Genomic DNA, 21,401 nt, shown 5'->3' with positions numbered 1-21,401 from the left:
TCATGAACTGTCCTCACAGACCCAACATCATCCAGAGAGAACTCTACAGGTAATGTCTGACAGTTTGATCCAGTCTCTTGCCCACCTCTCTCTCTCTCTCTCTCTCTCTCTCTCTCTCGCTCTCTCTCTCTCTCACACACTCTTTCTCCCCCTCACTCTCTCTCCCCCCTCATCCCTCCTCTGTCTCCTTCTCTAATAATGGATGTTAGACACCCAGAGAGAACTCTACAGGTAATGTTTGATCACATCTTTCTCTCACTCTCTCTCTCTCTGAGCTCCACAGGTAACGTCTGATCACTGCTCTCTCTCTTTGAGCTCTTAAGGTAATGTCTGATCACGGCTCTCTCTGAGCTCTGCCGGTAATGTCTGATATACATTGCACAATACCTGTTTGCATCTTGTCATTCATTCTCTCGCACCTTTTTGTCTCATCCCCTCTCTCTCTCTATCTCTCTCTCTCACTCTCTTTCAAGGGTTTCAGATAGGAAGAATTAGATGACCAGGTTAATGTTTGATGAATGTTCTCATTAAAACAAAGAACATTTGTTTATCTCTTTGACTCTCTCTCTCTCCCTCTTTCTGTTGGTCTGATAGTGTTATACTTTATCGTGTCTGTGCCTTAAATGTAAAATAGATGTAAAATCTATGTATTAGGCGATATATCCTACGTTCATTATAGACAATCTATATCTACGAGGATTAAGCACATCATTCTTAAAATCTATGTATTAGGCGATAGATGTCTTGTTCGTTATAGACAATCTATATATACGAGGATTAAGCACCTCATTCTGTAGATGGTGATTAATGGTTGATTGGTTATTGTGGCAGTTGGCACCATGCGTTATAGTATATATCTGGTTTCATTCATTCTGGTGTGTTCTACTTCTCTGCTGTCTGTCACACTCATTGGGAGATACTACCACAAAAGGTATGTTTAATTATTTTATGTGATTAATAACGTTTTTTCAATAACTTTGGGCCAATTTCAGATGTAAGTGGTATATTTCAGAACACTCTTAACGGCGAATTCCCACTAAGGATCCCGGTGTTTTACCAAGAAGGCTCAGGCTTTTGAGTTTCCATGGCCTCAGTGGACCTGCTTTGACTTGGGGCAAAGGCCAGGCCACTGGTACTTTTCAGCTCGCATTTACATAACAATGGCTATCTGTGAAAGTGTTTTGTGAAATACCATAAGAACTGTGTGTGTGTCTGTGTGTGTGTGTGTGTGCGTGTGTGTGTGTGCATGTCAGGAGTGCTGGGTTTGACAGTTATGCAGCTTTTCTCTGTAACAGACTGAGAATCAAGTTCCTCACCGTCACTTCAGCCAAGGCGTGAGTTAACACACAAACACACACCACACACTCAAAGAGGAACTACAGTTGAAGTCGGAAGTTTACATACATCTTAGCCAAATACATTTAAACTCAGTTTTTCACAATTCCTGACATTTAATCCTAGTACAAATTCCTTGTCTTAGGTCAGTTAGGATAACCACTTTATTTTAAGAATGTGAAATGTCAGAATAATAGTAGAGAGAATGATTTATTTCAGCTTTTATTTAGTTCATCACATTCCCAGTGGGTCAGAAGTTTACATACACTCAATTAGTATTTGGTAGCATTGTCTTAAAATTGTTTAACTTGGGACAAACGTTTTGGGTGGCCTTCCACAAGCTTCCCACAATAAGTTAGGTGAATTTTGGCCCATTCCTGCTGACAGAGCTGGTGTAACTGAGTCAGATTTGTAGGCCTCCTTGCTCGCACATGTTTTTTCAGTTGTCCTTAAGCCATTTTGCCACAACTTTGGAAGTATGCTTGGGGTCATTGTCCATTTGGAAGACCATTTGCGACCAAGCTTTAACTTCCTGACTGATGTCTTGAGATGTTGCTTTAATATATCCACATAATTTTCCTTCCTCATGATGCCATCTATTTTGTGAAGTGCACCAGTCCCTCCTGCAGCAAAGCACCCCCACAGCATGATGCTGCCACCTCCGTGCTTCATGGTTGGGATGGTGTTCTTCGGCTTGCAAGCCTCCCCGTTTTTCCTCTGAACATAACTATGGTCATTATGGCCAAACAGTTCTATTTTTGTTTCATCAGACCAGAGGACATTTCTCCAAAAAGTACGATCTTTGTCCCCATGTGCAGTTGCAAACCGTCTGGCTTTTAAATGGCGGTTTTGGAGCAGTGGCTTCTTCCTTGCTGAGCAGCCTTTCAGGTTATGTCGATATAGGACTCGTTTTACTGTGTATATAGATACTTTTGTACCTGTTTCCTCCAGCATCTTCACAAGGTCCTTTGCTGTTGTTCTGGGATTGTTTTGCATTTTTCGCACCAAAGTACGTTAATATCTAGGAGACAGAACGCGTCTCCTTCCTGAGCGGTATGACGGCTGCGTGGTCCCATGGTGTTTATACTTGCATACTACTGTTTGTACAGATGAACGTGGTACCTTCAGGCGTTTGGAAATTGCTCCCAAGGATGAACCAGACTTGTGGAGGTATACAATATTTTTTCTGAGGTCTTGGCTGATTTCTTTTGATTTTCCCATGATGTCAAGCAAAGAGGCACAGAGTTTGAAGGTAGGCCTTGAAATACAGCCACAGGTACACCTCCAATTGACTCAAATTATGTCAATTAGCCTATCAGAAGCTTCTAAAGCCATGACATCATTTTCTGGAATTTTCCAAGCTGTTTAAAGGCACAGTCAACTTAGTGTATGTAAACTTCTGACCCACTGGAATTGTGATACAGTGAATTATAAGTGAAATAATCTGTCTGTAAACAATTGTTGGAAAAATTACTTGTGTCATGCACAAAGTAGATGTGCTAACCGACTTGCCAAAACGTTTGTTTGTTAACAAGAAATTTGTGGAGTGGTTAAAAACGAATTTTAATGACTCCAACCTAAGTGTATGTAAACTTCCGACTTCAACTGTATTAACCGTAAAATATATCAGAAATACAGCACACTCACACTTTCTTTCTTTCTTTCTCTCCCTCACTCTCTCTCCCCTCCCTCTCACTCTCTGCCCCCCGCTCTCTCCCCGGCTCTCTGCTCCCCTCCTCCCTCTCTATCTCCCTCTCTCTAAAGTATCAACCCCAGGACTCTAATAATGGACATTAGACAGTTGATGAACTGCTCTCACAGACCCAACATCACCCAGAGAGAACTCTACAGGTAATATTGGACCACTGTAGTCTATCTGAGCTCTGCCTGTAATGTCTGATAGACTTTCTACAGTAACTGTATGCATCTTTTCTCTCTCTCTCTCTCTCTCTCTCTCTCTCTCTCTCTCTCTCTCTCTCATCCCAGGGTGATCCTTCGTTCCTGTTGTAACGCTACAGGTGAGATGATCCTGACCAATCAGAACACTAAGTTGGGCCAGAAGATTCACTATGAGACCAACCAAAAGCTGTTTAAAACAGTCGACAAGAAACTACACAGCATGTTGCCAAATGCCTTACCCTGGAGTAAAGGTTTGTTGGGTCGTTGTGCCGTGGTGGGAAGTGGAGGAATCCTGCAGAACAGCAGCTGTGGAGCGGAGATAGACAGTGCTGACTACATCATCAGGTAACCTTCATCATTAACACCATCACCATCATCATTACCACCATCATCATCAAATAAAATAACATTTTATTTGTCACATGCGCCGAATACAACAGGTGTAGACCTTACAGTGAAATGTTTACTTACAAGCCCTTAACCAACAATGCAGTTTTAAGAAAGAATACCCTAAAAAATTTAAATAAATAAAAGTAACAAATAATTAAAGAGCAGCAGTAAAATAACAGTAGTAAAATAACAATAGCGAGTCTACATACAGGGGGTACCGGCACAGAGTCAATGTGCGGGGGCACTTGTTAGTCGAGGTAATTGAGGTAATATGTACATGTAGGTTGAGTTATTAAGGTGACTATGCATAGATAATAAACAGAAAGTAGCAGCAGAGTAAAGGGGGGGGGGGGGCTATGCAAATAGTCTGGGTAGCCATTTGATTAGATGTTCAGGAGTCTCATGGCTTGGGGGTAGAAGCTGTTTAGAAGCCTCTTGGACCTAGATATGGCAATCTGGTACCGCTTGCCATGCACATAGGTGTTCCTTTTGTCCAGGTGTGAAAGGGCAGTGTGGAGTGCAATAGAGATTGCATCATCTGTGGATCTGTTGGGGCACTATGCAAATTGGAGTGGGTCTGGGGTTTCTGGGATAATGGTGTTGATGTGAGCCATGACCTGCCTTTCAAAGCACTTCATGGCTACAGACATGAGTGCTACGGGTTGGTAGTCATTTAGGCAGGTTACCTTAGTGTTCTTGGGCACAGGGACTATGGTGGTCTGCTTGAAACATGTTGGTATTACAGAGTCAGACAGGTAGAGGTTGATAATGTCAGTGAAGACACTTGCCAGTTGGTCAGCGCATGCTCGGAGTACACGTCCTGGTAAACCGTCTGGCCCTGCAGCCTTGTGAATGTTGACCTGTTTAAAGGTCTTACTCACATCGGCTACGGAGAGCGTGATCACCAACATCTCTCTCTCTCTCTCTCTCTCTCTCTCTCTCTCTCGCTCTCTCAATTTCAATTTCAATTTAAGGGCTTTATTGGCATGGGAAACGTGTGTTAACATTGCCAAAGCAAGTGAAGTAGATAGTAAACAAAAGTGAAATAAACAATAAATATTAACAGTAAACATTACACTCAGAAGTTTCAAAAGAATAAAGACATTTCAAATGTCATATTATGTATATATACAGTGTTGTAACAATGTGCAAATAGTTAAAGTACAAATGGGAAAATATATAAACATAAATATGGGTTGTATTTACAATGGTGTTTGTTCTTCACTGGTTGCCCTTTTCTCTCTCTCTCTCTCTCTCTCTCTCTCTCTTCTCTCTCTCTCTCTCTAGGTTTAACCTGGGTCCGGTCAGCAACAGTGAGGATGTGGGGAACAAAACCCACCTGATGACCATCAACCCCAGTCAGATCAGCACAGGGTGAGAGAGAGAGTGATTTAAGCATTGACATGGACTCAGAACATCCAATTTCGTTGTTTCTCTATGAACAATTGTAATTTTGAGAGAAAAAAAAATATATACTACAACCAGGAAAAATTAAACGGAGAAAACATAATTTGGGAATATATAACAGAAGAATTTTGGGGAAAAAAAATCACTGATTTTATAGGTCCCCCTTAGCGTTTATTAACCATTATCTTACCAGGTATATTGACAGAAAACATAGTGTGCTACTTTCTCTTGTACACTTCGGACCCGGGAAGAGTTGCAGGGGAGAGAAGAGAAGAACGTGACTATTTGAAAGCTGGAAACAATTAGTAGCTCACGACATGTTTCATTTTTTAAAATTTGCTCTCATGCTAGTAAAGGTTGGAGACCCCTGATATAGTAGTAATGAGTGTGGTAGTAGAATAAGTTGGAGTGGTCTTGTGAAGCAAGGCACATAAACTATAAGTCAGAAGTAAGTGGAAATCTAGAGTGGTCTTGTGAAGCAAGGCTAATATCTAATAACTAACTAATAACCATAAGATATTTACTGTAATTAGCTAGCAATTACCTAGTAAATAATGATATTGTTGTGAGTTTATTTTTCTGGAATAATCTAGAAAAATTATAAAAATAGCTTAAGTTAAGATGTTCCCAGCAAACAGGGGACGTCCTAAGGACGTTAGACTACGTTCCTATTAGGTCCATTTTAGGGTTTCGGCGAGACGTTATCCCACTGACGTTATGGGATAACTTTTGTGTAGTTCTCTGTAAGTTACCAGGACGTTTCTGAGGAGGACCATGTCAAGACATAGGACATTCTCAGGACTTTTTTACCAGTAATTAGGACGTCACGTGCTGGTCCTTTATGGGGGACCTTAATGTAGTTCCCTGTAAGTTACCAGGACGTCATTGAGGAACATGTTAGGACGTTTGTAAGATGTTCTCAAGACATTTGTTTTACCAGCCGTCAGGATGTCATGTGATGGTCCCAGGTGTCCCAAATCATTATACAGTGAATTTGGAAAGAATTCAGACCCCTTGACTTTTTCCACATTTTATTATGTTACAGCCTTATTCTAAAATTGATTAAATTGTTTTATTTCCTCAGCAATCTACACACAATATCCCATAATGACAAAGCAAAAACAGTGTTTTTGTTGTTGTTGCAAATGTATACAAATATAAAAATGGAAATATTACATTTACATAAGTATTCAGACCCTTTACTCAGTACTTTGTTGAAGCACCTTTGGCAGTGATTATAGCCTTGAGTCTTCTTGGGTATGACGCTATAAGCTTGTCACACCTGTATTTGGGGAGTTTCTCCCATTCCTCTCAAGCTCTGTCAGGTTGGACGGGGAGTGTTGCTGCACAGCTATTTTCAGGTCTCTCCAGAGATGTTCGATCGGGTTCAAGTCCGGGCTCTGGCTGGGCCACTCAAGGACATTCAGAGACTTGTCCCGAAGCCACACCTGCGTTGTCTTGGCTGTGTGCTTAGGGTCGTTGTCCTGTTGGAAGATGAATCTTCACCCCAGTCTGAGGTCCTGAGCGCTCTGGAGCAGGTCTTCATCAAGGATCTCTCTGTACTTTGCTCCGTTCATCTTTCCCTCGATCCTGACTAGTTTCCCAGTCCCTGCTGCTGAAAAACATCCCCACAGCATGATGCTGCCACCACCATGCTTCACCGTAGCGATGGTGTCAGGTTTCCCCCAGACGTGACACTTGGCATTCAGGCCAAAGAGTTCAATCTTGGTTTCATCAGACCAGAGAATTTTGTTTCTCATGGTCTGAGAGTCTTTAGGTGCCTTTTGGCAAACTCCAAGCGGGCTGTCATGTGCCTTTTAATGAGGATGGCTTCCATCTGGCCACTACCATAAAGGTCTGATTGGTGGAGTCTTGCAGAGATGGTTGTCCTTCTGGAAGGTTCTCCCATCTCCACAGAGGAACTCTGGAGCTCTGTCAGAGTGACCATTGGGTTCTTGGTCACCTCCCTGACCAAGGCCCTTCTCCCCGATTGCTCAGTTTGGGCGGGCGGCCAGCTCTAGGAAGAGTCTTGGTGGTTCCAAACTTCTTCCATTTAAGAATGTTGGAGGCCACTGTGTTCTTGCGGACCTTCAATGCTGCAGGATTGTTTTGGTACCTTTCCCTAGATCTGTGTCTCAACACAATCCTGTCTCGGAGCTCTATGGACAATTCCTCGACCTCATGGCTTGGTTTTTGCTCTGACATGCACTGTCAACTGTGGGATCTTATATAGACAGGTGTGTGCCTTTCCAAATCATCTCCAATCGATTGAATTTACCACAGGTGGACTCCAATCAAGTTGTAGAAACATCTCAAGGATGATCAATGAAAACAGGATGCACCTAAGCTCAATTTCGAGTCTCATAGCAAAGGGTTTGAATACTTATGTAAATAAGGTATTTCTGAAAAAGTCAAGGGGTCTGAATACTTTCCGAATACACTGTAGCTACAGCAAGCAAGCTGCATAAAAAAACTGTGCCACTCACCAGATTATGATAATTTGAAAACTAAATTTGAAAGTTAATCTTGAAAAGGCTCATGCTAACAAATTAGCAACAGCATCCACCTTGAAGTTAATAACACCTGCTGTTGCTGCAGCCGCCTTCGCCATTGTCACACTACTACAACACATGCTTGTTACTAGCGTGGGAAAACTGCCACTGATTCTTTGGTCTTGTGCTCTCATTAGTGAGGTGTGTATGCCTTTGAGAAGGCCTAGACACATCACTTTTATTTTAAACGGTCCCACCCATTGCAAGTCAAAATATGATTGGTTCGTTCTACTGTCACTCCAAAATTCTGCTGGTTCATTCCACTGTCACTCCAAAATTCTGCTCTAATACAGTTGAATGTGCTGACCTGTTGCACCCTCTACAACCACTGTGACTATTATTTGACTCTGCTGGTCATCTGTGAATGTTTGAAAATATTGAAGAACCATCTGGCATTAATGGCCATGTACTCTTATAATCTCCCCCCAGCACAGCCAGAAGAGGACTGGCCACCCCTCAGAGCCTGGTTCCTCTCTAGATTTCTTCCTATTTTAGGTTCCTGCCTATTTTTATCAGAGCTGAGAGATACTTTGAAGTGCAAAGTGTAGGAATACAGGTGAAATCAACCATTGACACAGACATGGTGGGGTAGCAGGATGATCGTAATGTTCAAACCCCAGGTGAGTTCAAAGCCCAGATGAGGACATATTGAAAAATAATTAGTGTTATAAATAAATATACACAATGTACTTATTATGTACGTTGAAAGCAATGTGTGTGGGGGGATGTTCCTAACATTGCCAACACACAAAGAGCTGTGAATGGAACAATGGTTCACCAATCAGGGCCTTGATGGGTATGGCAACAGTAACAAGTGGTGATGTGTAACGAAACATGGCTGTGCGTGCCCTGGCTATAACTTTCTTTGGTTGGGGGAGGACGTTTCTTTGCGACCATCAAGTGCTGTCACCGGAAGAAGCCGGGAATTTGACAAAAACCTCCAGTGGACCATAACAGAACGTTCTAAGAATGTCCTACACACTTCCTTGGAGACATCCCTGGAAAAAAACGGGTACTAGACAAAAACGTCCAGGGGACCTTGATAGAAAGTTCTAAGAACGTCCTATAAACATATTTGGGGATGTCCCCGGAACAAACCGAGAACTAGACAAAAAACCTCCACGCGGCCATGACACAACGTCCTGAGAACATCCTAAAATTGTCCTTATGGACATCCCGGGAATAAACAGAGAATTAGACAAAACCACCACAGGACAATGACATAACGTCCTGACAACTGTAGGAAACCATTTTGTGACATTCTGGGGACGTTGTAACAACTTATTTTTCTTTGAAGAGTTGTCAGCTATGTTCTGATCATTATTTGAACTGGCTAGCCAGCTAGCTAGCTACCAAGCTAAACTCAGCAAAAAAAAAGAAACGTCCCTTTTTCAGGACCCTGTCTTTCAAAGATAATTCGTAAAAATCCAAATAACTTCACAGATCTTCATTGTAAAGGGTTTAAACACTGTTTCCCATGCTTGTTCAATGAACCATAAACAATTAATGAACATGCACCTGTGGAATGGTCATTAAGACACTAACAGCTTACAGGCGGTAGGCAATTAAGGTCACAGTTATAAAAACTTAGGACACTAAAGAGGCCTTTCTACTGACTCTAAAAAACACCAAAAGAAAGATGACCATTGTCCCTGCTCAACTAGGTGAACGTGCCTTAGTACGGGCACAAACCCACCGTCGCTGGACCAGACAGGACTGGCAAAAAGTGCTGAGGAATGAGCGTTACACCGAGGCCTGTACTCTGGAGCGGATTCGATTTGGAGGTGGAGGGTCCGTCATGGTCTGGGGCGGTGTGTCACAGCATCATCGAATTGAGCTTGTCATTGCAGGCAATCTCAACGCTGTGCGTTACAGGGAAGATATCCTCCCCCCTCATGTGGTACCCTTCCTGCAGGCTCATCCTGATATGACCCTACAGCATGACAATGCCACCAGCCATACTGCTCATTCTGTGCATGATTTCCTGCAAGACAGGAATGACAGTGTTCTGCCATGGCCTGTTAGGTTGGGTGGTGGACTCAGGTGCAGAGACGGACACACGGACAAAGAGAGTAAAATTAGGATGTAGTTTATTCAACGTGTATGGGCAGAGAGAAGTAGTCAGGGTGGAATAGCTTCAGGCTGGGGTAGGAGCTGAGTGGGGTGGAGAGCCAGTAGTCCTGAGAGCTGGATAACGAGGATATCAGGCAACAGAGGAGCAGGTAGCGGCGTGGGAATGGCAGGCAGGCAGGCAGGCAGGCAGGCAGCAGGAACAGACGAGATCTGGTCGAAGGAGAGACAGGTTACAAAACGTGGCAGGAACAACAATAATACTGAGAGAGTACAACTACACTGAGAGTGCTGTACGGGCCAAGTTACCACTGGAAGTGTAGGAACGAACTGGCGCTGGAGAGGTGTCCAGCCCGGGTAGATATCTGCTGCTTGATTGGTGCCAATGAGCTGCAGCTTGATGTAACTGCTCTGGTGATAGAATGGCCACGCCCGCTGACCTAGAACCTCTGACTGCACAGCAGGGGGAGACAGACACAAACAACACACACAGGGGAGAAAAGGGAAAGGAACACCAACAGGAACAGGACCAACAGAGCCGGACCGTAACAGTACCCCCCCCTCAACGGGCGCCACCCGGCGACCCACCCGGCTTGTCAGGGTGGTCCCTATGGAAGTCATTCACTAGCTGAGGATCCAGAATAAAACGTCTGGGAATCCAGGACCTCTCCTCGGGACCGTATCCCTCCCCGTCCACCAGGTACTGAAACCCTCTACCACGCCTCCGGACGTCCAGCAGTCTCCGAACCGTGTAGGCTGGATGGTCGTCAATAATGCGCGGTAGCGGAGGGGGATCCGCCGGCGGACACAAAGGACTGGAGGAGACCATCTTCAGCTGGGACACGTGAGACCAAGGGCGACTCGGGACAGGGAGAGGCCGCAGCAGGCCCGAAGGAGCCCTGTGGGAAGCCTTATTTTGGGCACAGATGGAACAGGCCGCCACGTACTCCCGGACGTCAGCCTCGGCGGATGGCCACCAAAAGTGCCTCTTGAGTAGCGATAGTGTACGTTTCATACCAGGGTGGCAGGAGAAGCGTGAAGTGTGGATCCAGTTGAGCACTTGCGGCCGCACGGCTGCGGGAACATAGAGAAGGTCGGGAGGCCCATCGGCCGGTCCAGGTTCCAACTCTTGTGCCGATCGGACGAGGGACTCGATTTCCCAATGAACAGCCGCCACCAAACAGGAAGCGGGCAGAACAGATTCAGGATTGCTGGAGTCTTCAGTGTCTGTAAACTGGCGAGAGAGAGCATCAGGCTTGACATTACGTGTGCCAGGACGATATGTCAAAATAAACTTGAACCTGCTGAAGAACAGAGCCCATCTGGCCTGACGGGAGTTCAGCCTCTTGGACGACTGGATGTAAGCCAGGTTCTTGTGGTCAGTCCAGACTATGAAGGGTTGCTCTGCTCCGTCTAGCCAGTGCCTCCATTCCTCCAACGCCAACTTGACAGCAAGCAACTCCCGATTACCCACGTCGTAGTTCTTCTCAGCAGGGGTCAATCTCTTGGAGAAAAAAGCCACCGGATGGAGCTTCTGGTCCGTGGGGGAACGTTGTGACAGGACAGCCCCCACCCCCGAATCTGAGGCGTCCACTTCCACAACAAACTGCAAACTAGTGTCAGGATGAATCAGAACAGGTGAGGTAGTGAACAGTTTCTTCAATGTACTCACGGCTGACTCGGCCTCAGGCGTCCACAGGAAAGGCACCTTAGGGGAGGTGAGCTTGGTCAGGGGGGCAACCACTCGGCTGAAACCCCTGATGAAGCGGCGGTAGAAGTTGGCGAAGCCCAGGAAGCGTTGTAGCTGCTTCCGAGACGTGGGTGTGGGCCACTCCACAACCGCTCTGATCTTGTCAGGGTCTGGTGACACTTGTCCCCGCTCAATGATAAAGCCCAAAAAGGGGACGGACTGCCGGTGGAACTCACATTTTTCTGCCTTCACATACAGTTTGTTTTCCATGAGGCGTTGGAGAACCAGACGGACGTGGGAGACGTGTTCATCCTGTGACTTAGAGAATATCAGAATGTCATCCAAATAGACAAACACAAAACGGTGTAGAAAATCCCTCAACACATCGTTCACCATGGCCTGAAACACTGCTGGGGCGTTAGTGAGACCGAATGGCATGACTAGGTATTCAAAATGTCCGAGAGGGGTATTAAACCCAGTCTTCCATTCGTCTCCCTGCTTGATCCTAACGAGGTGGTAAGCGTTCCGTAGGTCGAGTTTGGTAAACACAGTGGCACCATGAAGGGAGTCAAATGCTGAGTTGATGAGAGGCAGGGGGTATGTATTTCTGACTGTGATGTTATTAAGTCCTCTGTAGTCAATGCATGGGCGTAATGTTTTGTCCTTCTTCTCAACAAAAAAGAACCCAGCACCAACAGCGGACGATGAGGGACGAATGATGCCAGAGGTTAGGGAGTCGCCTATGTAGGTTTCCATAGCTTCCCTCTCAGGACGGGACAGATTGAAAAGCCGACTGGACGGCAAAGGCGCTCCAGGCAGTAACTCAATAGCGCAATCGTATGGCCTATGAGGTGGTAATGAAAGTGCCTTGGACTTGCTGAATACCTCGGCCAGGTCCAGGTACTCCTCCGGGACTGAAGAGAGGTCTGGGGTTTTGACAGGGGACGCAGGGGAGCCGACCGAGGGCGGAATAGCCGACCCAAGGCAAACAGAATGGCAGTGAGTGTTCCAACTGTGTATTTTGTGGTTTTGCCAATCAATATGGGGGTTGTGAAGGCTAAGCCAGGGAAAACCGAGGATAAGGGGGGAGGCCGAGGAGGAGACTACTTTAAACTGGATGGTTTCTTTGTGATTGCCGGACAGCATGAGAGAAACGGGGACAGTTTGGTGGGTGATGTTGGCAAACTGATGGCCGTCAATAGTGGTTACTGTTATAGGCTTAGGCAGGGGCTGAACAGGGATCTCAGCCTGAGTAACCAGGCTAGCGTCAATAAAACTATCCTCAGCACCAGAGTCGATGAGAGCAGCTAGTGGGAGAGATAGCTTCCTGAACTGGACTGTAACTGGGATCACTAGACGGGGTGCTGTGGGCATTGAGTCTGGTATAACACTCGCAAGTACGCCCACTTTTACTTGCGAGCTTGGTCTTTTGGGCGAATCGGACAGTTAACCAGGAAATGAGTGCGGTCCCCACAGTACATGCACTCACCAGCCCGTATGCGCCGTTCCTTTTCGACATGGGACAGACGAGCACGGCCCAGCTGCATAGGCTCGTCTAGTTCCGTGGAGGAATCCGCTGAGGTGTGTGGTCGGTGTCCGAGTGGTGGTGTAGCTTGGACTGCAGAAAGCGAGGGAGCCCCGTTAGAGGTGTGGACCCGACCGCCCCTCTCCTGTCTCCTCTCCCGTAGCCTGTTGTCTATTCGTGTAGCAAGGGAAACGAGAACATGAAGGTTAGCAGGCTCATCACGAACAGCTAGTTCATTCTTAATTGTGTCACTTAGACCGTTAACAAACGCTCCCTGAAGAGCTTCGTCGTTCCACTTGGACTCGGCTGCCAAGGTCCAAAAATCAATGGCGTACTCAGCCACGCTACCCGTGCCCTGTCGTAGCTTCAATAGTCTCTTTGTGGCGGTTCCGGCATAGTCCGGGTGATCAAACACAACTTTCAATTGAGAGGAAAAATCGTCAAACGACAGACTGGTAATCTGCTGAGTAGAACAAGCCGCTTCTGCCCACATCAAAGCTTTGCCCCTCATTAACCCCAGTGCGTAATGTACCTTTGAGGATTCCGTGGAGAAAGACAGGGGCTTCTGTTGGAACACCAAGCGGCACTGAAGCAGGAAACCACGGCATTTGTTCAGATCCCCGGTGAAAGGTTCGGGTGCGGTTGTAGGGGGTTCCCGAAAAACAGGAGCGGAAGCCGAGCCTGGAGCCACTGTAGGAGGAACAGGCGGAGGAGAAGCAGAGGGAGAAAGGGTAGTGAGTGTAACCAGGTTAACTACCTGAGAGGTGAGATGAGATACTTGATCCAACAACTGCTGGTTGTTATCCAATAGAGTCCGGATGAGTTGGTCGTGTTGTCCCAATAGTACTCCTTGTGAATGGAGGGTGTGTAGTACGCCATCACCCGTTGTTTCATGTGGCATCTCTGCTGAGTCCATGTTTGGCCAGTTCGTTCTGTTAGGTTGGGTGGTGGACTCAGGTGCAGAGACGGACACACGGACAAAGAGAGTAAAATTAGGATGTAGTTTATTCAACGTGTATGGGCAGAGAGAAGTAGTCAGGGTGGAATAGCTTCAGGCTGGGGTAGGAGCTGAGTGGGGTGGAGAGCCAGTAGTCCTGAGAGCTGGATAACGAGGATATCAGGCAACAGAGGAGCAGGTAGCGGCGTGGGAATGGCAGGCAGGCAGGCAGGCAGGCAGGCAGCAGGAACAGACGAGATCTGGTCGAAGGAGAGACAGGTTACAAAACGTGGCAGGAACAACAATAATACTGAGAGAGTACAACTACACTGAGAGTGCTGTACGGGCCAAGTTACCACTGGAAGTGTAGGAACGAACTGGCGCTGGAGAGGTGTCCAACCCGGGTAGATATCTGCTGCTTGATTGGTGCCAATGAGCTGCAGCTTGATGTAACTGCTCTGGTGATAGAATGGCCACGCCCGCTGACCTAGAACCTCTGACTGCACAGCAGGGGGAGACAGACACAAACAACACACACAGGGGAGAAAAGGGAAAGGAACACCAACAGGAACAGGACCAACAGAGCCGGACCGTAACATGGCCAGCGAAGAGCCCGGATCTCAATCCCATTGAGCACGTCTGGGACCTGTTGGATCGGAGGGTGAGAGCTAGGGCCATTCCCCCCAGAAATGTCCGGGAACTTGCAGGTGCCTTGGTGGAAGAGTGGGGTAACATCTCACAGCAAGAACTGCAAATCTGGTGCAGTCAATGAGGAGGAGATGCACTGCAGTACTTAATGCAGCTGGTGGCCACACCAGATACTGACTGTTACTTTTGATTTTGACCCCCCTTTTGTTCAGGGACACATTATTCAATTTCTGTTAGTCACATGTCTGTGGAACTTGTTCAGTTTATGTCTCAGTTGTTGAATCTTGTTCTGTTCATACAAATATTTACACATGCTAAGTTTGCTGAAAATAAACGCAATTGACAGTGAGAGGACATTTCTTTATTTGCTGAGTTTAGTAACGAACCAGAACATTGTTTAGAACGTTGCTTTTAGTTGCCTGGCTTGCTAGATTGACATATACATACTAAATGTATTCATTTTTAAATGGATTGGTTTATTGTTGTTAAAATACAGCAGGTATGCTATTTGGACCACCAGGCTGCTGAGGACATGCAGACTGTTGTTTTTGTCTTTATTCTTTTCATAAGGACAAGGACAAGTCTGATGCCAGACAACAACAGAATGTTCATGATGTCACTGCGGCAACTGTCTACAGACATGTTGATAGACCAACTGTAAACCAGCCTTAAGTCAGAAGTAAAGTGGAATATCTAGTGGTCTGCTGAAGCAAGGCACACTAATAAGTCTTAAGTATCTAGAGTGAAGCAAGTCGCACTAACAGGTGGTTCTCATTCTTAGAATGTGCTCCCCCAGTGATGTAGTTTGTAATTTCTGAAAGTTCCATTGCTGTTAATTCAACAGCGGGTAGTTAGCTTTATGATAGTAGATGACGTGGATACTACAACAGCTGTATCGTTTTATTGGTAGAATATATTTCTGTTCTAATTTCAGATTTGAATTGCAGAGAAGTGGACTAAGATTTCATTAAAAAAATTGTAACTTGTTGGGAAAATGGTCGAAACGGCAGATGTTTCAAAAGTTTTGAGGAAAAGGAGTTGATGCGTTAATCAAATCAAATTTTATTTATCACATGCGCCAAATACAGTGTCACGTTCGTTTAATGACGGGTCAGACCAAGGCGCAGCGTGATATACGTACATGTTTATTAACGTAATAAACAACAACGACAAAACAACAAACAAAACGTGAAGTCCAAGGTAGAACACACAACATACCTTACACGGAACAAGATCCCACAACTAGACAGTGCCAATAGGCTGCCTAAGTATGGTCCCCAATCAGAGACAACGAGCGACAGCTGCCTCTGATTGGGAACCACACCGGCCAACATAGATCCACACATACTAGAACGACAACATAGACAAAGCACAACAAGGAATATACGCACCCTGACTCAACATATAAGCGTCCCCTGAGTCAGGGCGTGACAGTAACCCCCCCCCAAAGGTGCGGACTCATAAACATAACAGGGTAGGGGCCGGGTGGGATCCGGCTCGGGGCGTGACGACCTCTCACTCTCCGCCTCCCTGTTGCGCCCCTGTTCTGGTCTGGACCTCGGCGCGCTGCTTCCCCTCTCCTTCCTCCCACGATACGCCAGGCCCTGTCTGGACCCTGGTGTGGGAGACCCCGAACCTGGAGAGGGGCTGACGTCATGGTCTGGACTGGAGCCGCTGACCGAAGCTGGATCAGGCACCGGTGGAGCGGACTACTCTGGCGCCGGAGTGGAGCCGCTGACCAGAGCTGGACTGGGCCCCGGTGGAGCGGACTGCTCTGGCTCCGGAGTGGCGCAGCTGACCGGAGCTGGATCAGGCACCGGTGGAGCGGACTGCTCTGGCTCCGGAGTGGAGCAGCTGACCGGAGCTGGATCAGGCACCGGTGGAGCGGACTGCTCTGGCTCCGGAGTGGAACAGCTGACCGGCACTGGATCAGGCACCGGTGGAGCGGACTGCTCTGGCTCCGGAGTGGAGCAGCTGACCGGTGCCGGACCAGGCACCGGTGGAACGGGCACGGGCCGTGCCGGACTGGACAAACGCACCACTGGTCTGGTGCGAGGAGAAGGCACGGGCCGGACCGGACTAGGAACACGCATCACTGGCTTGGTGCGAGGGACAGGAACGGGCCGGGCCGGACTGGCGACGCACACCACTGGCTTGGTGCGAGGAGCAGGAACAGGCCGGGCCGGACTGGCGACGCGCACCACTGGCTTGGTGCGAGGAGCAGGAACAGGCCGGGCCGGGCTGGCGACGCGCACCACTGGCTTGGTGCGAGGAGCAGGAACAGGCCGGGCCGGGCTGGCGACGCGCACCACTGGCTTGGTGCGAGGAGCAGGAACAGGCCGGGCCGGACTGTGGAGGCGGACTGGAGGTCTAGAGCGGAGAGCTGGCACAATCCGTCCTGGCTGGCTGCCCACTTTCGCACTACATGTGCGGGGTGCTGGCACAGGACGCACTGGGCTGTGCACGCGCACTGGCGATACAGTTCGTAGAACTGGCGCAGGATATGCAGGACCGAGGAGGTATACTGGAGACCAGAAGCGTTGAGCCGGCACACCCCGTCCTGGCTGGATGCCCATCTTCGCACGGCACGTGCGTGGTGCAAGCACAGTACGTAGCTCCGCATAACATGGAGCTTGCCCAGTCATACGCCTCTTCGCGTGAGTTGGCTCTGCTCTAACCCTAGGCTCCGCCAACCACCCCGTGTGCCCCCCCCAACATTTTTTCTTGGGGCTGCTTCTCGGGCTTCCTCCTCGACCGGCCTCCTCCATGTTGCCGTTGCTCCTCTCCTGCCTGGGCATCTAACTTAGCCCATGGTCCTCTCTCCGCAAATATCTCTTCCCATGACCACAAATCGGCCACCTGTGACATGGCCATTCGCTCCGCCTGGGCACGCTGCTTGGTCCTCGTTTGGTGGGATCTTCTGTCACATTAGTTTAATGACGGGTCAGACCAAGGCGCAGCGTGATATACGTACATGTTTATTAACGTAATAAACAACAACGACAAAACAACAAACGAAACGTGAAGTCCAAGGTAGAACACACAACATACCTTACACGGAACAAGATCCCACAACTAGACAGTGCCAATAGGCTGCCTAACTATGGTCCCCAATCAGAGAAAACAAGCGACAGCTGCCTCTGATTGGGAACCACACCGGCCAACATAGATCCACACATACTAGAACGACAACATAGACAAAGCACAACAAGGAATATACACACCCTGACTCAACATATAAGTGTCCCCTGAGTCAGGGCGTGACATACAGGTGTAGACCTTATAGCGAAATGCTTACTTACAAGCACTTAACCAACAATTCAGTTTTAAGAAAAATAAGTGTTAAGTAAAAAATTGATGAGGTTAGTCAAGGTGATTGAGGTAATATGTACATGTAGAGTTAAAGTGACTATGCATAGATAATAAACAGAGACTTGGCGCTCTGGTACCGCTTGCCGTGTGGTAGCAGAGAGAACAGTCTATGACTAGGGTGGCTGGAGTCTTTGACCATTTTTTGGGCCTTCCTCTGACACCGCCTGGTATAGAGGTCTTGGATGGCAGGAAGCTTGGCCCCAGTGATGTACTGGGCCATACGCATTACCCTCTGTAGTGCCTTGCGGTCGGAGGCCGAGCAGTTGCCATACCAGGCAGTGATGCAACCAGTCAGGATGCTCTCAATGGTGCAGCTTTAGAACCTTTTGAGGATCTGTGGACACATGCCAAATCTTTTCAGTCTCCTGAGGGGGAATAGACATTGTCGTGCCCTCTTCACGACTGTCTTGGTGTGTTTGGACCATGTTAGTTTGTTGGTGATGTGGACACCAAGGAACTTGAAGCTCTCAACCTGCTCCACTACAGCCCCGTCGATGAGAATGGGGGCGTGTTCGGTCCTCTTTTTCCTATAGTCCACAATAATCTCCTTTGTCTTGATCACGTTGAGGGAGAGGATGTTATCCTGGCGCCACACGGCCAGGTCTCTGACCTCCTCCCTATAGGCTGTCTCATCATTGTCGGTGATCAGGCCTACCACTGTTGTGTCGTCGGCAAACTTAATGATGGTGTTGGAGTCGTGCCTGGCCATACAGTCATGGGTGAACAGGGAGTACAGGAGGGGACTGAGCACACAACCCTGAGGGACCCCCATGCTGTTACCTATCCTTACCACCTGGGGGTGGCCCGTTAGGAAGTCCAGGATCCAGTTGCAGAGGGAGATGTTTAGTCCCAGGGTCCTTAGTTTAGTGATGAGCTTTGAGGGCACTATGGTGTTGAACACTGAGCTGTAGTCAATGAATAACATTCACACGTAGGTGTTCCTTTTGTCCAGGTGGGAAAGGACAGTGTGGAGTGCAATAGAGATTGCATCATCAGTGGATCTGTTGGGGCGGTATGCAAATTGGAGTTGGTCTAGGGTTTCTGGCATAATGCTGTTGATGTGAGCCATGACCAGCCTTTCAAAGGACTCCATGGCTACAGACGTAAGTGCTACAGGTTACCTTAGTGTTCTTGGGCACAGGGACTATGGTGGTCTGCTTGAAACATGTTGGTATTACAGACTCAGTCAGGGACAGGTTGAAAATGTCATTGAAGGCACTTGCCAGTTGGTCAGCACATCCTCGGAGTACACCTCCTGGTAATCTACCTTGTGAATGTTGACCTGTTTGTGAATGTTGACCCGCTCCTTGAAAGCGGAAGCTCGACCCTTTAGCTCAGTGCGGATGTTGCCTGTAATCTATGGCTTCTGGTTGGGGATGTATGTACAGTCACTGTGGGGACGACATCATCGATGCACTTATTGATGAAGCCAGTGACTGATGTGGTGTACTCCTCAATGCCATCAGAAGAATCCCGGAACATATTCCTGTCTGTGCTAGCAAAACAGTCCTGTAGCTTAGCATCTGCGTCATCTGACCACTTCTTTATTGACCGAGTCACTGGTGCTTCCTGCTTTAGTTTTTGCTTGTAAGCAGGAATCAGGAGGATAGAGTTATGGTCAGATTTGCCAAATGAAGGGCGAGGGAGAGCTTTGTACGGGTCTCTGTGTGTGGAGTAAAGGTGGTCTAGAGTTTTTTTTCCTCTAGTTGCACATTTAACATGCTGGTAGAAATGAGGTAAAACGGATTTAAGTTTCCCTGCATTAAAGTCCACGGCCACTAGGAGCGCCACCTCTGGATGAGCATTTTCCTGTTTGCTTATGGCCTTATACAGCTCATTGAGTGCGGTCTTAGTGCCAGCATCGGTTTGTGGCAGATTAATTAAAACAGCTGCATGTCTTGATTGGTAGTAGATATTTATATTCTGATTTCAGATTCCAATAGCAGAGAGACATACCAAGAGCAGGTAGCATAGCGTAGCATTGGGCCAGTAACCGAAAGGTTGCTGGTTCGAATCCCCGAGCCGACTAGGCAAAAAATCTGTTGATGTGCCCTTGAGCAAGGCACTTAATCCTAATTGCCCCTGTTAGTCGCTCTGGATAAGAGTGTCTGCAAAATGTAAAGAGTTCATAAGTTGTTGGGAAAGTGGTCAAAATGTCAGTTGTTTTTATATGTTGAGAGAAAATGTAGTTGATGCGGTTACTAAAACAGCTGTATTGTTTGATTGGTAGAAGTTATTAATTATTGATTTCGATATCTCACATATGGGATTAACTTGAATCTCAAAAGCACGAAGACCCAATTACACACGTCTGTCGGAGAGTGACAGGTCGAGTTGCGAATGAGATATAACCTTCCCCTCATTATAGGGAGCCACTCCTCGCCTTCTGGTCATTCTCAGCTCTCTTCCTCACATAGAGTACTACTCTCTAAGCTCTCCTCAAGACGACTTGATCCCTGCTTTCCTGTTCAACTGTTCACAGGTGTGCCGCGAGTTTACGCCGCCGAGCGCAGGTTTTTTAGCTCTCGTCTTCTGTGTTGGGTGACTTTACCTTTAGCTTCAGGTAAGAATTATCGTATCTGCTTATTCTTCTCTTTGTCTCGTGTGGTAGCTAGTGTCACATGGCTAGCTACTGAGACTTGGCCTGCTTAGCGACAATGCTTAGCTAACCTGGCTAGCTCGCCGTAAGGCTAGCTATCCTACTGACTATCTTTTCTATGTAGAAGGGTAGAATTACTAGCTCTCTCGCTCATTTAGCTCGACCCACACCCCACCGATGCGAGTTGACTAGACCGACCGTCCTAGCTTCACTGCTTATCGATCAAGAGTCACACTTTTGTTCGTCGCAAGACAACAATTGTCTTGCCTTGGAGCTTGTGGCTTTCCACCCACCGCCCTTCTCTTCTAAGGAAGAAGAGCGCTTGCACCGTTTTGTTTCCAGTACGCACGTTGCGCATATACTTGGATAGAACGAGAGCAATGCGCAAGAGCAACCACCTCCTTGTGTCCTGGGCACCTCCCTGCAAGGGGAGGCCCCTCCCTCATCAATGGTTATCACATTGGATTTTGGAAGCTTTATATTGGCCTATAATTGCAAGGGGTTACAGCCCCCGGAGGGCCTGAGGGCTCATTCCACCAGAGGTATGGCTACCTCTTGGGCACTGTTCAAGGGCATCTCCTTACAGGAGATTTGCGATGCGGCTTGTTGGACATCCCCTCATACTTTTATGAGGTTCTACTGGCTAGAGTTTTTAACAATGGGAGCTTCAGAATGTTGAAGAAATCCCATTAAATCAGATTTAGGTTTTTCAGGAGGTCAAAAAGCTTAATAGATTAATAAGTATAAATGGTTTCAAAAAGTATACCAGCAACCTATTCCAGACCAGTTTGCACGTTTTAAAGTTTGAATGGTGTTTCTATACTACTATTTCAACCTTATTACTTTGGATTGTCGGGCAGTTAGATCACACATTTCATCAGAAGAAACTACACTTGGACTACTACACTTTTATATACTCTCCCACTAGAATACCACAGTATATGCAAACTGTTATAATAGAGCACAGAAGACAATGA

The 21,401-nt window shown here is 47.2% G+C and overlaps 1 protein-coding gene across 1 annotated transcript in view; it reads left to right on the top strand.

Annotated features, from left to right (window-relative positions):
• The first annotated feature begins 573 nt into the window (after positions 1-573).
• LOC311110975 (alpha-2,8-sialyltransferase 8E-like) overlaps positions 574-21,401 on the top strand; it is a 33,415-nt gene continuing 12,587 nt past the window's right edge. The window contains exons 1-5 of the mRNA XM_084153633.1: positions 574-931; positions 1,254-1,334; positions 3,100-3,186; positions 3,322-3,579; positions 4,912-4,998. Of these exons, the coding sequence (XP_084009759.1) occupies positions 840-931; positions 1,254-1,334; positions 3,100-3,186; positions 3,322-3,579; positions 4,912-4,998 (605 nt within the window). The 5' untranslated portion in view covers positions 574-839. The remainder of the gene's footprint in view (positions 932-1,253; positions 1,335-3,099; positions 3,187-3,321; positions 3,580-4,911; positions 4,999-21,401) is intronic.

The sequence above is a fragment of the Coregonus lavaretus genome (assembly GCF_964263955.1).
Source record: "Coregonus lavaretus genome assembly, chromosome: 36".
In the NCBI taxonomy this organism is placed as follows: domain Eukaryota; kingdom Metazoa; phylum Chordata; class Actinopteri; order Salmoniformes; family Salmonidae; genus Coregonus; species Coregonus lavaretus.
The sequence above is the reverse complement of the archived record's forward strand: the minus strand, read 5'-3'. Positions and strand labels throughout refer to the sequence as shown.